The sequence below is a fragment of the Hydra vulgaris genome, chromosome 12 (genome assembly GCF_038396675.1).
Source record: "Hydra vulgaris chromosome 12, alternate assembly HydraT2T_AEP".
NCBI lineage: Eukaryota > Metazoa > Cnidaria > Hydrozoa > Anthoathecata > Hydridae > Hydra > Hydra vulgaris.
This window is the reverse complement of record NC_088931.1, coordinates 66647352-66664408: the sequence shown is the minus strand read 5'-3', so window position 1 is coordinate 66664408 and position 17057 is coordinate 66647352. Positions and strand designations below refer to the sequence as shown.

General features: G+C 29.3%; 1 protein-coding gene across 1 annotated transcript; it reads left to right on the top strand.

Annotated features, from left to right (window-relative positions):
• The first annotated feature begins 14474 nt into the window (after window positions 1-14474).
• On the top strand, window positions 14475-16511 carry LOC136088285 (zinc finger MYM-type protein 1-like). The gene is made up of 2 exons (XM_065811974.1): window positions 14475-16254; window positions 16345-16511. The coding sequence occupies exons 1-2, from the start codon at window positions 14475-14477 to the stop codon at window positions 16509-16511; spliced, it is 1947 nt and encodes a 648-aa protein (XP_065668046.1).
• Window positions 16512-17057: the final 546 nt, after the last annotated feature.

Here is a 17057-nt window from a genome sequence, read left to right as displayed (position 1 = left end):
TTATTTATAATAAAACTATAATAACTCAATTAATTAAAAATTTTTTTTTTTTATAAATTATAAAAATGAAAAACAATGGCAGAATACTCTATTTTTATCTTGAATCTGTTTTTTTTTTATGTAATATAAAATATAGATTAATCAGTTTTCAATTTTCAACAAGAATCAAGTGGGCTTTGACAGAGAAAGGCTCTTAAAATTTCCATTATGTAACGTCTACAAATATAAAGGAACGTGTTATTTTGCTTGGTAAGTTTTGATTATGAAATACTGAACATTAGATTGTATCAACTTGATAAATATTCTAAATTTTGGGCTACATTTACCCAGCAGGCACACAATGTTGTATCAACGTTGTATTAACGTTAGAACGTGAATCAAACGTTAATGCAACGTTTAACATCGGTGCAGACGAGTGTCTCCCTCCACCTTTTAATATCTATGCAAACATAAGAATTTTGATGAATGTGTACAAGGTATTTTCAGAAGCGCTTGTTACTATTGGAAAAGCGAGTCTTGCTATATAAACATGAAGCCTCTATATAAATGCTTAGCCAATGCTTTTAATAGATTGCTTATTGACAACAATATACTTAGACCAGTCGTTGTCTGGTCAGAAAAACATGAATCAAAAATGAGTTATTATCATGTGAAACAGCTCACCGTTTTCTAAATACATCTTGTCTTGCTTTCTCCAAATACAAATATTTCCTACAATCTTTCCAATTCAATCTTTTCTCCAACTTCAAAATGTTGGGATGTTTGACACATTAAAACAAGCATGGGACTTTTGCGGTAAAGAATAGAGTACAAAGAACAATAATAAGTACGTCACAAAAGAAATATTGGCCCATTTTTTTCTTCCCTTTTTATCACTCTGCAATAAGCAAAGACAAAATCAAAAGTTCATTAAAAAAATTTGGCATCCATCCCTTTAACCCATTAGCTCAAGATACAACAAACTAACAAAAGAGGTGGAGCATTGAAGCAAGGCGTTTTTGTTTGAATGTGTTTTGCAAAATGGAAAGGTGGTGCAAAGCACGCAAGTAGATCCCATTTAGAAGCTCAAGGTTGGGACTCAAACCTTGTCTAATAAATATTGCACTAGTAATAAATAATCACTGCGAGCAGGCAGATTTAATGACAATTAACTGCGGAGTCCCCCAAGGATCAATTCTGGGACCGCTTTTAATTATCATTATATAGATGACTTGAGTAAATTTTCCAATATCTTAAACTCAATTTTATTTGCCGGCGATACTAATGTATTTTATTCTAATAAAGATGTTAATATTTTATTTGCAACAATAAACAAAGAGCTTGCGAAACTAAGCGAATGGTTTATATCGAATAAATTGTCCATAAATATTAAAAAAACAAAATATACTTTCTACCATCGTCTTCATGATAAAGACAACGTTCCCTTAAAACTTCCTAAGTTTTTTATTAATAACTCTTATGTCAAAAGAGAGCGTTCTTTGTTATTTTTAGGTGTAGTTTTAAATGAAAATGTAACGTGGAAAGACCACATACGTATAATCCATAATAAAATCTCAAAAAATATAGGCCTCTTATATAAAGCCAAGCAGTTGTTAAACCAAACTTGTTTGAAAATTATTTATTTTTATTTTATTCATTGCTATCTAAATTACGTTAACGTTGCTTGGTGCAGCATTAATGTATCTAATAATAAAAAGTTTTTATTTTTAGTTACATTAATTAAACAAAGACACGCTGTAAGAATTATTGGAAATATGGATCGCTTCTCGCACACTAAATTTCTTTTTAATAAATTCAAAATACTCAACTTATTTTAACTTAATTTATATCATATTTTTATGTTTATGTTCAAAGTAGATAATAAAATGGCACCCATTTTATTTAACTCATTTTTTGAAAAAATAAATCATTTATACCCAACAAGATATTCAAATAACAATTATATTCAACCAAAAGCATATTATTCTGCTATTAAGTTCTCGATTGCAATCAGAGTACCTAAATTATGAAGCACGTTATTGGATAATAAGTTAAAAAAAATTCCTTCCCTTAATCAGTTTAAAGATAAAATAAAAAATAAACTTTTGATAATTGACAACGAACTAGACTTCTTCTGAAACTTTTAAATAGGAGTAATCAATCGTTTTATTTACTTGTTATTTACTATACTTTTGATCATATTTATTTTTGATTTTAACCTGAATCTTTACCTTTCTTTGATATTCATGTTTTATCTCATTTTTATTTATTTTTAATTTCGAAATCTTAATAAATAAAAGTTTGAACAAAAAAAAATTATATATATATAAAAAGTATTTTTTATATTTGCATTCATATATGTATTTTATGCATATATTACATTGTAATAACGGTAATACTTTTTTCTTGTTATTTATATTCTTGTTTTGAAGGGACTTGGCGATTAGACTAAATTTGTCTTCTTCTTGCCCCAGCCGTGTATATACATTTTGTAAAAGTATAATTTTGTGAAAAAATACTTTATGGCGAAGTACATACATACATTACAGGCGCAACTATAAAGTTGTAAGTTATTTTTAAACTATTATTCAAGCTTTTTATAAACAAAACCAATAGCCATAAAAACTTTCATTAAAATTTGCATCTTTTACAAAAGTTCATTTGGATGTGATAATTCAGTCATTGAGTGTTATCGTTTAAAATCATTGCGTTTTCCCGGTTTGGAAAAATGGTTTTTTTTATTTACAAAAAGAAATGATAATAAGATATCAACGAGCTCTGTAGAAAGGAGAAGCCATGTAGAGGAAAGAATCCATGTAGAAGGTAATATTTATATTTCCTTTAAATTCTATTGAAATAGCATAGCTTATAAGTTGCATGTGTTCTATAAATGCTTGCTCTGACACTCAAATTTAATATTGTTTTCTTGCGTTTTCAATTTCTTTTTTTCTTTAATAGCGATTAAGAAATTTTTCTTACCTCTTTCTGCCTTAACTCCATAAAAAATTGATTTTTAAAAGAGCATCTTTAAGTAAAGCCTTACTGCATCATAGCTGGTTTCCCTCGTCAAAAAAGACTGTTCCTAAAATTAGAACAGCTGTTCAAGAACTAAAAGTAGACAAAAAAAAAGAAAGAAATTATCGCCGCCAAAGAAATTATCGCCGCCAAAGAAATTATCGCTGCCAAAGAAACTCGCAAACAAGTACGATTGGCAACTGCAGAAATAAAACAAAGACATACCTACGGTTGGTGTTAAAATAATGCAGAAAAATGATGCATCCTAATTTAGTTTAAATTGCGAGTTTTTGTCTAACTCTGTAAAATATAAAAAACTTTTAATTTTTTTATAGTTTACGTTTTAACATAAAAAAAAAAAAAAAAAAAAAACACTTTTTTGTTTTGCTACGTATCGTTTACTCACCTGCATTTAAAAAAAGTATTTTTTTAAATTTATAAGTGTCGAATAACTAGAGAACAAAAACGTCGATCTTAATATGTTGTCCCGAGTTCAACATTTTGACATTTCGGGGTTATAAATCGTTTATTTATTTTCGAACGTTATTCACATTTAGTGAATCGTAAAGAACATCTATCCCTTTATACTATAAAACTTTGAGATTGATAAATTATGAAATGACAAGTTTTCTCTTGTATCAGATTTGTCATCATTGCGTCTTTGAATAGATCTTCGTTTTCTATTAACTCAATGATTTCATATTTGCTACATCGAAAGTGTTTACAAATTAGTTTCTGATATCATGCGTAATTTAAATGAACTTTTAATACACTTAAGTTTAGAATTAAGTTAACTAATTTATTTGGTATGTGAAGAAATAAAGCACATTTCGAGAACGTCAAAAACATTTGATAAAAACATTTATCTTTGTTCAACAAAAGTGTTTGTTCGATGAGCTTGAAATGAAATATAGGCTGTAGCTCGCTTTTCTGAAAATTTTGCATGAACTTTATTAAAGTTGCAGGACATACAACTAGCATAATCAAATCCTTGTTGTGTTTCACCATTGACATCAGGTCGAAACACTATCGAGATCAACTTGAAATTTATTGATTGTCGATATTATTATGTTTGCAATTTCATTACCTGTTTTGTCAGTTACCTTGCTAAGCTGCACAATTCTATCTTTACATCACGTTTTATCTTGCCTTCATAATTTTCAATCCAAATTAATAAGAACTTTAATAAAAGGTTTGTTAGACTTCATTTCTTTCCTTTCACTAATAATAACTTTTCTTTGCTTTATGTCCAAGATTAATATGTTGAGTCTATAGCAATATTTGTAAAAGTCTAATACTAAAGCTTAGTAAAATTTTAATAAAATAATCTTCAAAGTTATTCTCATTCACTTCTTTTTCTAGACTTCTCATTTACCTACCAACTATCTTAAATAAACACAGCAACTTCACTGTACTTTCTGACTGGTTCATTTGGAAAAAAAAAGCATGCGCAGCAGAATGCGCTATCTTTAAGTATGCTTTATTCTATATTAGAACACTTTTTGTAATGTAAAGAAGAAAAACGGTTTTTCTTTCTTTTTACAACATTTAAATATAACTTAATTTTAATAAAGTTCTGATTTTTATTTGATCTAGTTCGAGCTCAGTTAAATAGGAAGCAAGAGTTTGGTCAATGGTTCAGCACATTTTCTACAAGTATTTCACCTAACAGGCAAGTTCTATTATTTCAATGAGAACTTTTTCCAAATGTTCCAAAATTTTTCCAAACATTTTCTGTGTTATTCACTTTTTATAGTTTTAAAAAGCACGCAGTCGACATTTTTAAATTTACCCATCGAATCTGAAAGCGTAGTTTTCTTTATTGAATAAATTGACATCACTTGTTCAGATTGTACTAACAGAGTTTGATCACTCAGATTGTACTAACAGAGTTTGATCACAAAAACCCAGCACTGCTAGTATTTTACTTTTTGCTGTTATCAAGATTTTTGCAACTCTGCTTTATAGGCTCAAATTTAATCGCAGATGATACATATTTAAATATTTCAGATATTTTAGTCAGAGTTGCATCCCTTTACATTTCAATTTAAATTAAAATGTAAAACAATTTACACGACTTTAGCTGAGCTAAGTTCTTAACTTTAAAATTAATATTAGACGAGCTTATTTTACGGCCTGATAAAAATACAAATTTTATGCAACTATTGCTTTAAAATATCATTATTTTTAAAGTATCAAGGTTGAACATTAAATTTTTCGCAAATTTTCAAATGCTGAATAATAATAGGATCAATAAATTTTGGGGAGAATTAAAACAAAAGAGAAAATAACAGAAGTTACTCAAAAATTCAGTGGTGCTTTGAAATAAGATTGTAACGACTTTTTGAAGCACCTAAACAACTAAATAAAAAAATAATAATAAATTGTCCCAAAATTGAAAAAAAAAATATTTACAGTGTAAGCCGGCGTTAGAAATTAAAAATATCAACTCACTGATAGAAATAAAAATTCCTTCCTACCTTTTTATTAAAACCCTCTTATTTATTAAAATCTGGACAAAAGTTCGCACCCAATTTTTTTATTTTTACCCAACATTGTATTAAGCCCTAATGAGTAACGGTTTCATCACAGAGCACGTGGAAGAACATTTAACCAGGAAGCTTGCGTCGCCTATTTTAATTGGATCTTTTATATGGCCCGAGTGTTAAAAGAAGTTTAACACTCTGGAATCACTAGTGGTGAGCGCAATTGTTTTGTTTTGTTAATTTTTTTAATTTACTTTATTAATTATTTTATTTGCATCCTATATCAAATGTTTTAATACCTAAATTACCATTGACATATTTAAGAGAAGAAAATCAAATAATATATCAGACCTGTACCAATATATATAAAACATAAATGCTCTGGCGCATCTGTATAAATCAAATTGTTTAATCATCCTTACATTAAAGCAACCGAAAGATTAATGTGATTCAGAAGCTGGAGGAAAGGAACTGAAGAAGTTAAAATAAAATTTAACAATCTATTCAAACTCTTTGACTTAACCGTTGTCCAGCGCAAAAATCGTGCCTTAAAATAGAAAAATAAAAAAATTATCCGCAACTGCAGGTGAAACATTATTTAAAAAATGTGGACGTCTCGGAACCGGAGCAAAACTATCCAAGTATTCTCAATTTACAGTAGGAATGTACCGGAATTCCAGCCGGAATTTGTGACTTATCTATTCTTTAATATTTTAAATACATAATGCATTATTACAAAATTTACCAATGTACTGGTATACAGATAACATTTTATTCTGGGAAAAAACAGGTGTTCAAATTCCAAGGCCCTGGTTAAAATGCTAAGATAATGATAAACTAAAAAGCATCTGGTATGTTAAAATTATAAATAAAATAACTCATTAACAATTTGAAGAATATAATGTCTTAGTGTAAGAAAATCAAAATAACTTCCAATGCACACACAATATATTATCAAAACAGAAACATCAGTAGAACTTAGTCTTCCTTTTAAGGTTTTAGGGACTGTTAAATGTTGAAAATTTGATCAATTAAGGGTATACTCAGGGCCCTCCTTTGGAGGAGGGAAGTAGGGGTGTAATGTCTCATCCATTTCCCCACCCTCCCCTCAACCCACAAAAACATTAATCAAACCTTAGTCGGCAAATTTGGACCTTTAGTTAACAAATGTCAAACAGTGAGGCTCTTTTTTATAAGTTTTTGGGAGGTAAAAAACAGATACGCCAATCCCTCACCGACCTCTAAGAAACAACCGTGGGTATACTAATTTACTTAATAATAATTACTTAATAATAATATTTTACTTTTTTAATGCACCAGCAATCATGTGAGCAAATGCCTACTTTGAGTAAAATAAAAGATTTGTTATCATTGCCATCAACATAAAAGTTCTTCCTACAGAAATGTCTTCAAGAATAATAATTATTCGCTCTTTATTGAAAACATTAGCAAAGATTATTTTTCTAATATTTCGCAAATTTTAAAACCTAAATGTTCAGGGCATATATCGTTGCATTCCTGAAGTGCTAACTTTGCAGGACTTCATTTTCTGTGATAGCTGCTTTCCTTCGTTGCTGACTCCTGGTGAAAAGTTTAAAATATTTTCAGACTATCTTCTCTAAATTACGTAAGATTTAGATGTTTATGTATTTGTAAACCAGTAATCTTTATTTTGGCCTACTCAAAAGTTTGATTTTCTCGGTTCTTTGCTTTTAAAAATTTCCCGCTTTAATATGTGATGGTGTTAAAAAAACCTTCTTGGGGACCTTTAGTGAAATTTGCTTCATTCTTTTTTTATCTTGGTTCTCGAGACACCTGCGAGAAGTCCATACTTTTGTTTTATAGTGGTCAGATTGTGCTCTACCATACCACTCACAGAGAAAGCAGTAAAATATTGTGTATGACAGTTGGATTTCCAGCATAATATAGAATACTTTAAGATCCCCACAGATTATCCACTAATTGCCATTTTAGTTAATAGCGTTAAAAAGAAGCTGCATGTTAACATAAGACTCTTTGATGTAAGCAGCTTGTCCAATAGGTATTGATGGTAGTTGATTTCTGCTATATACTAATACTGCTTTTAAACTTTGTTTTGAAGCTTCAATAAAAATTTAATCATCAGATTTGTACGTAATATTAAGTGGCTTGATTAGTTCTAAAGAATTTATTAGTTTTCGTAGTTTTCTTAAGTCAATGCGATGGCGCGTGTTTAGGGGGTTTAGTTCTAACATAATCTGATTTTTCACCTTCAGATTTCAGAGAATAGTTTGCTAATAGTTTAGAAATAGAGAATTATTCTCCATAAGGGACTATGCAAATAACATATGATATATTGTTCCATTTTTTCTTCTTTGATTTTTTGTGCTGTGGGGATGAAACGACACAAAAGTAACAGTCTGTGTGTTGTCTCCATCCAAATCATAGGAACAGAACAAATAAAGACTTTGTCTTTACTTGTTCATATTCAATCTTTTTGATTGATCCTGCTTTGGAGGTTATGAGTACAAAAATCCCACCCATATTTATCCGGTACTCAGCTTTTATTTTGATCTTTAACCTTGAACCCAAAATAGCCGTATCTAGTCACTGGAGAAAACATTTCTGTGTGGAAATTTTTGCTTTATCTCACACGTAACAGAAGTTTTCAGCGCTATTAACACACTTTCGAGGCATTACTTACTGCACTGCATATGCACTACTCAAAAGTACCAGTAATTGAAATATAGGAAGATGTTTAATTAGTAACTTTGATGACTCAGTAGGAAACTATTATGAATGCAATGACTCAACATCTCTAAAAATGACGATAATTCCTATCTTCAACAGTTGTTGTAGCTAGGAATCAGTTAAATAATACATAGTTACACAGTTGAATAACAACTTTTGTTATTCAAATCTTCGAACTTTTTTATTCAAACTTCTTTTGCTATTTTGAATTTAACTTCTATTATTCAAAGCCCGTGCGATCAGTTTATTAAAACTCTTTGGCGTGGTAATAAAAGTAATAAGAAAATTGAGGTGCTTGTTCGAAAATTAAACATAGAAAAATCTATTTAAAAATGGATTGATTACGTAAATAATAATAATTATAAAAACGATCAATTTAATGTGATTTTATTTTTAGTTGCATATCTTAGTTTTATTAAAGTAGCTGTTAATAAATACTCCAGTAATCAAATCTATCGTTGTAACCATTGCAAACAGCCATTTTCAGACTTTTCTATAAACAAAAACTTCTGTTCTAGTCAATTGGATGTTGATATGCAAAAATGTACGGAACATGCACAAAATGACCTACGCCCAAAGCCAAGCAAAGATTCAACACAATATTAGAAGTTTATTGCTGTCAAGTATGGTAATAAGTAAGCCATCACAAGAAGGTCTTTTGACTGATAGATTGAGAAAGTTTGGATGTTTATATTTAGCATTACAATTTGATTTTTATTTTAAAAAGTAAATATACTGATTTGTGAATCATATAATTGTGAGCCTTACGTGTGTGATATTGGGAATCTATAAAAGCTAAATACTTTCTTGTTTTATAAATAATTAACATTTTTTAAATGAATGTACAAAACTATGTATCTTTATATTGTTTAATGGTTCTAATTGTTTAATGATTCTAATTGTTTAATGATTCTAATTGTTTAATGATTCTAATTGTTTAATGATTCTAATTGTTTAATGGTTCTAATTGTTTAATGATTCTAATTGTTTAATGATTCTAATTGTTTAATGATTCTAATTGTTTAATGATTCTAATTGTTTAATGATTCTAATTGTTTAATGATTCTAATTGTTTAATGGTTCTAATTGTTTAATGATTCTAATTGTTTAATGATTCTAATTGTTTAATGATTCTAATTGTTTAATGGTTCTAATTGTTTAATGATTCTAATTGTTTAATGGTTCTAATTGTTTAATGATTCTAATTGTTTAATGGTTCTAATTGTTTAATGATTCTAATTGTTTAATGATTCTAATTGTTTAATGATTCTAATTGTTTAATGGTTCTAATTGTTTAATGATTCTAATTGTTTAATGGTTCTAATTGTTTAATGATTCTAATTGTTTAATGGTTCTAATTGTTTAATGATTCTAATTGTTTAATGATTCTAATTGTTTAATGATTCTAATTGTTTAATGATTCTAATTGTTTAATGGTTCTAATTGTTTAATGATTCTAATTGTTTAATTATTCTAATTGTTTAATGATTCTAATTGTTTAATGGTTCTAATTGTTTAATGATTCTAATTGTTTAATGGTTCTAATTGTTTAATGATTCTAATTGTTTAATGATTCTAATTGTTTAATGATTCTAATTGTTTAATGGTTCTAATTGTTTAATGATTCTAATTGTTTAATGGTTCTAATTGTTTAATGATTCTAATTGTTTAATGATTCTAATTGTTTAATGGTTCTAATTGTTTAATGATTCTAATTGTTTAATGATTCTAATTGTTTAATGATTCTAATTGTTTAATGGTTCTAATTGTTTAATGATTCTAATTGTTTAATGGTTCTAATTGTTTAATGATTCTAATTGTTTAATGATTCTAATTGTTTAATGGTTCTAATTGTTTAATGATTCTAATTGTTTAATGGTTCTAATTGTTTAATGATTCTAATTGTTTAATGATTCTAATTGTTTAATGATTCTAATTGTTTAATGATTCTAATTGTTTAATGATTCTAATTGTTTAATGATTCTAATTGTTTAATGATTCTAATTGTTTAATGATTCTAATTGTTTAATGATTCTAATTGTTTAATGATTCTAATTGTTTAATGGTTCTAATTGTTTAATGATTCTAATTGTTTAATGATTCTAATTGTTTAATGGTTCTAATTGTTTAATGATTCTAATTGTTTAATGATTCTAATTGTTTAATGATTCTAATTGTTTAATGGTTCTAATTGTTTAATGATTCTAATTGTTTAATGGTTCTAATTGTTTAATGATTCTAATTGTTTAATGATTCTAATTGTTTAATGGTTCTAATTGTTTAATGATTCTAATTGTTTAATGGTTCTAATTGTTTAATGATTCTAATTGTTTAATGATTCTAATTGTTTAATGATTCTAATTGTTTAATGATTCTAATTGTTTAATGGTTCTAATTGTTTAATGATTCTAGTTGTTTAATGATTCTAATTGTTTAATGATTCTAATTGTTTAATGGTTCTAATTGTTTAATGATTCTAATTGTTTAATGGTTCTAATTGTTTAATGATTCTAATTGTTTAATGATTCTAATTGTTTAATGGTTCTAATTGTTTAATGATTCTAATTGTTTAATGGTTCTAATTGTTTAATGATTCTAATTGTTTAATGATTCTAATTGTTTAATGGTTCTAATTGTTTAATGATTCTAATTGTTTAATGATTCTAATTGTTTAATGATTCTAATTGTTTAATGGTTCTAATTGTTTAATGATTCTAATTGTTTAATGGTTCTAATTGTTTAATGATTCTAATTGTTTAATGATTCTAATTGTTTAATGGTTCTAATTGTTTAATGATTCTAATTGTTTAATGATTCTAATTGTTTAATGATTCTAATTGTTTAATGGTTCTAATTGTTTAATGGTTCTAATTGTTTAATGATTCTAATTTCCATGAAAGAAGGTATAAATCATTATGTTTAATTTTGTTATAAATAAAATTAAACTTAATTGTCTTTTTTTTATGATTTCAAAAAATTTATTATTAATTTTTTTTTTACTGGCAATATTAGAATAAGCTAACCTCAAATTAGTTTGCTGGTCTGCCTTACGGACAATCTGATCTAGTTGTAAATAAAAGTACTAAATCTAATACCATCTAAGACATTTTTTAGCAAAAAGAAATGTTATGGTGGAACAAGATGGTTACCATGCAACTAAATAAAATCGATGCTGATGAGTAGTGATCGACCGAAACCGAAATTTGAGCCGAAACCGAAAGTGCCGAAATTTCGGTTCAGTGAAGCCGTTGCCGAAACCGAAACCGAAATTTTGGCCGAAATTTGAAAATGATTGTTTAAAATCCCTGAAACTTTTATGATAACCGAATTAAAGCAAAAAAAAAAACTATTTTACGTATATCTAGCCAATCACCATGTAACATAGTTTAATAAAAACTCTAATATGTCAAGACATTTCAATAATTAAAGGTAATAATTGAAGTATTTTCTCTGCGAAATACATATTTTTTCATGTTTTCTGGCAAAAGCCTGTTTCTTTCATTTGAAAGAATTTCTCCAGCAGTTAAAAACAACCTTTTAACTTCGGCAGATGTTGGTGGAGGTCTAAGGAATCTCTTTGCTACTTTTGCCAAACCAAACTTTGCTTTTAATGTTGTTTTCTAATATAAATCTATGAAACTTTTTTTTTTTGTTATTTAGGTGCCCAAAGAAGACCTATAGGTTTTGTCACAGAGCACCGCGGAAGTGCATTTAACCAGAAAGTTTACACCTCCTTCATTACCGTATCGCAAAAATATATCCGAAGCTCGTTTTGAGCCTGGATCTCCTGCTTTCAAGGCAAGCGCTCTGACCACTGCGCCACGGTAGCACAAAAAACTTCAGACCTTCTTTAAAGTTTGAATCAATTATTGAGATTTATAGGACTGCCGGTAGTTGTATTGTTTTTTCAGTTAAAAGATTTTTTAGAGTAAACCACTTCTTAAATGTGATGAAAGTCCGCTAAGTGATTGAAGTTTTGGATTGTCCGATCCACGAGATATTTTCAAATTGCAAGTTCCGTATTTGAAATCACTAACTGTCACAGTAAAATGATTCCATAAACCAGTTTTTTATCGATTATTTTCAATTGTAAAATTTAGCACTGAGAAAATTTTGATGAAACTATTGTTTTGGGTTGCTTTACTTAAATGTTAATTCATTTTAAGAATGATTTGAAAAGAGTAACTTAAAACTATTATGTAACGTGATTTCAATTAAAATTTTTACAATTGTTATAATTAAAAATTGATTTACTAACAAACGATTACAATTAGGAAACTGTAATGATCCCACTCTATATTAAAACTTAAAAAAAATCTTTTAAAAGTTTCGGTTTATTTCGGTTGCGGTTTGAACCAAAATTTCGGCCGAAACAGGAAAAGTAAAAAAATTGTTGAAGCAGAAATTTCGATTTCGGTTTCGGCCGAAGCTGAAAGTTTCCGTTCACTACTGATGAGTATATTCAACTTAATATCATGTTTCAAAACGCGTGTTTTATTTGACTTGGTTTTTTTGTCCACGACGTTTGTATATAATTTTTTTGTTTTCAGGACCAGGGATTTTTTTCATTTTTAATATAAATTCAATATGTAGTTTGTTTTTTTAATTTAATTTTTTGCATAGAGATATTTATTGTTTTTTGCTCTGCTACAATAGTTGTAAACATCATGTTTACGATCAAATTTTGTGCTAAAAAATTATTAAGGGTGAACTTGTCGAACAACTATTTTTGAATGAACACCTAAAACACATTCCCCATAATAATCAAAGATGTTTTTTCGTTCCAATTATCATTTTAAACCTACTAGGGCAATTACAATAATTGCTCACAAGCATTTGCTCTGAGTAAAACTTTAAGCTAAAAAGCAAATGCTCACGACAAAAGCAATTATTCCAAAAACTTGGAGTTCATTTTTATTTACCCGGCCGCATTTTTTGAAACCCTATAAAAACCACTGATCTCAAAATATAACTGGATAGCTGGTTCTATTGTTTTTTCCGAAAAAAGTTGAAGCTAAAATTGGCCTCCCAAGATGGCGGCGATTTTAGTTCCTAGCGGTGAAACCGATATACAATTTAAATGGCTATATCAAATTACTAAAAAAAAAAAAAAATAAGCTTATAAATTTGTTAAAAATAAAAGAAAACAAATGAGTTTTATAAATATTTGAGAAAAAAAGAAATTATTTTTTTGTATAATTGAATTTATTATTAAATGGCATTTACAAATTTAGTTAAGTCTTATGTTTAAGTATTGGGAACTAAAAACTATAAGTCTTATAGTTTTTAGTTCCCAATGTTGTATGCTAGAAGGTTAATAACATAACAGTATGATAAACGGCAATCATTTCTACCCTCTATATTCTCTACTACTATATTCTCTATTTTTTGTAGTAAGATGCCATCCATTTTGTACAAGTTCTACACGAATTTTTAATTGAGTGCTGTGAGTATACAAAAACTTAGAGGTTCCTTCTAGAATTATATTATACTTGAATTCTATTATTGCATAAATTATTTGAATAGAATATTATTAAGTGTCACTTATACTGGTAAAAAAAAAACAGGTCTGAATTATAGTTATTAATAACAACTTTCAAAACAAATAAAAAGTAAGTAATAGTTTCTTATAGTTTAAAGGATAATCACTCACAGGGCCGTACCAAGGGCGGGGCCAGCCGGGACGCGGCCTGAGGCGCCAAAATTGGGAGAGCGCAAAATTCCCCAAATTAATTTATTTATTTTCACATTATGAAACTAATTTGCGTGGCGTCACTTTTATGTTGATAAGAAAATTAATTAAAATTGCGCCTCCTGACGAACTTTAAAATAAAAGCTCATTCACCAAACAGAAGAGCGCCCTCAAACACTAAAAAGTTGTATTTTCTGAACATTATTTTTTACAATGAATCGTGCAAAAAAATTATCTGGTGCTGAATTTAAGAACGACAATTAAAAACCAATAATTATTTATAATATAAACAAATGATTCATTAAGGATCATATAAATTAATTTAACGCACACGTTAAAAATTATTCTAAAAAGAAAAAAATAAAGACAAAAAGAACTTCGAATTTAAAAAAAAGAACGCTTAATTTAAGCGGCTTAAATAAAGAAACAAATAAAATGAAAGCTAAAGAAAGTAAAGTAAGCAAATAATAATAAAAATAAAGAGGGAGAAGAAAAGAAAAAAGAAAAAATAAATAATAGAAGAGCGCAATTAAAAAATAAAAAGTTGTATTTTCTGAACATTATTTTTTACAATGAATCGTGCAAAAAAATTATCTGGTACTGAATTTAAGAAGAAAAGAAGAGACCGTCTTGAAAGTGACGCAAAACTAAGAAATTGTTTCAAGAAGTGGTTGGTAACAAACTCTTCTGTGGGAAAACAAATTATTTCAGAGGATATTTGCAATGAAGTTGATAATGATTCAACAGCTGAAGTTGCTGCTACATCTTTAATTATTGACTTAAATTCATATCATCCATTGGAATTAATTGAAGAGGAGATTTTCATTGGCCAAAGTCAAGACGAATTTGGACCAAATGATTCAGAAGCACAAGAAGATAGAAGTTCTCAGCTTTCCAAACCAATTGAAATGGGCAACAGTGAATTTCCTCCTGAAATCTCAGAAATTTCAGCAACCTCAGGAGAAAACTTTCAACACAGTGATCCAGCTACATGGCCTAAAATGACAAATAAAACAAGGTGCTTTTTGATTCAGCATGGGCCGGAGCAAGAAAGAAAAGAATTTTTCCCAAACACACTTTGTGACTTTGACAACAGAATGCGACACTTCAGCTCAAATTGGTATGAAAAAATTCATCCCAATGGTGAAAAATTTGTTCGCTACTGGCTGCTGTACAGCAACAAAAAAGATTCTTTGTTTTGTTTTTGCTGTCGGCTATTTTCAACGACAAAAACCAACAATTTTTCAGAAATTTTAAAAGGATTTTGTGACTGGAAAAAACTAAACCCAAGAATTCCAGAACACGAAAACAGCAATGAACACCAAAAATGCTATTCTGATTGGAAAAATCTGGAAAAAAATCTTAAGGAAGGAAAGACCTTGGATTCTGATCTGCAGAGAGTTATCAACGGAGAGATGAAAAAGTGGATAGATATCTTGAAAGTGATTGTTGATGCAATTTTATTCTGTGCCAAGAACAATCTTGCCCTTCGGGGTTCAACAGAAGTAATTGGAGAACAAAACAGTGGCATCTTTCTGAACTTAATTGAGCTGATAAGCCATTATTATCCTTTAGTGGCTGAACACGTTGCATCCGTTGAGGCAAAGAAAACCAAAACATCCTACTTTTCTCCTCGAATTCAAAATGAGCTGATTGAATTACTTGGGCAGAAAGTCAGGAATGAAATTTTGTCAAATGTCAGAAAAGCTAAATACTACTCTGTTTTGTTTGACTGCACTCCAGATGTCTCCCACAAAGAGCAGATGACCCAAATAATCAGGTATGTCCACATCACTGAGGAAACCTGTAGAATTGAGGAAAGCTTTGTGGACTTCATTGAATCTCATGAAAAAACTGGAAAGGGCCTTGCAGCTGAAATCACCGAAAAACTGGAGAAGTATGGCCTGAGCATTTCTGATTATCGGGGCCAAGGTTACAACAATGGAGCCAATATGTCTGGAAAATATAATGGCGTCCAAGCTCACATCCATTCTCTAAATGAGTTTGCAAGATTTGTTCCATGTGCAGCTCACACTTTAAACCTTGTTGGTGTCCATGCTGCTGAAGTTTCTCCACTCATGATTACATTCTTTGGAAAAGTTCAAGTCATCTTTAACTTTTTCTCAAGTTCTACCTTAAGATGGGAAAAACTGACGAAAACATTGACGATCTCACTAAAGGGAAATAGTGATACAAGATGGTCTGCCAAAAAAGAAGCAACCATCCCACTACACAGACAAATAAAAGAAGTTCTTCAAGTTTTGGAATCCATAATTCACACTCCCAAGACAAATGCTGTCTCAGTTTGCAGTGCAAAAGAGCTCATCATTCAAATTGATTTCAGTTTTCTGTGTTTGTTGGATTTTTGGTGTCAAATTCTTTCTTTAATTGACCGGGAAAACAAACTGCTTTAGTCTAAAAACATTTCAATTGACATTGCAGCAAAAAAAATGAAAGGACTGAAGGCTTCCATTCAGAATCTGAGAGATGTTGGGGTGGACAACATTATCAAAGCTGCTGCAGAAACAGCTATCCAAATTGGAATTGAAGGAGACTTTCCTATGAAGAGAAAGCGCAAAGTGAAGAAGATGGCACTTTATGAAGCTTAAGATGACTTTTGCCGTTTGTCACCAGAAACAGATTTTGGATCCCAGTGCAACCTTGTGTTTGACAGCATTCTCACACAAATTGAGTGGCGGTTTGAAGCTATGTCTGCAGTATCCTCAGATTTTGACTTCCTCAGTGGACATTCTCTCTCCAAAAGTTCAGTGGATGAACTTAAGACTAACGCCAAAAATTTGTCTAAAATTTACAAGGCAGATTTAGATTCTTCAGATTTCCAGTCAGAAATGGCAAGTTTTAAATATCAAGCTGCTGCCATGATGGAAAACTTTGAAAAATCTAGCCCGATGTACATTTTGCAGCTCATTCATAAATACTCATTGACTGATGCTTATCCTAACACGGCAATTACTATTCGCATCTTCCTCACCTTACCAGTTACAGTTGCCACGTGTGAAAGAAGTTTCAGTAAACTTAAGATCATAAAAAACTATTTGAGATCAATTATGGGCCAAGAACGTTTGTCTTGTCTGGCAGTAGTTTCAATTGAACATGAAGTGGCCAACGCACTTGATTTTGATGATGTCATTAGT

What these genes read in the sequence shown, in the direction of transcription:
- LOC136088285 (XM_065811974.1), top strand. Translation starts at nt 14,475, where the DNA reads ATGAATCGTGCAAAAAAATTATCTGGTACTGAATTTAAGAAGAAAAGA. An exon ending in AATTGATTTCAGTTTTCTGT is followed by an intron (nt 16,255 to 16,344) that starts GTTTGTTGGATT and finishes TTGACATTGCAG; the next exon opens with CAAAAAAAATGAAAGGACTG.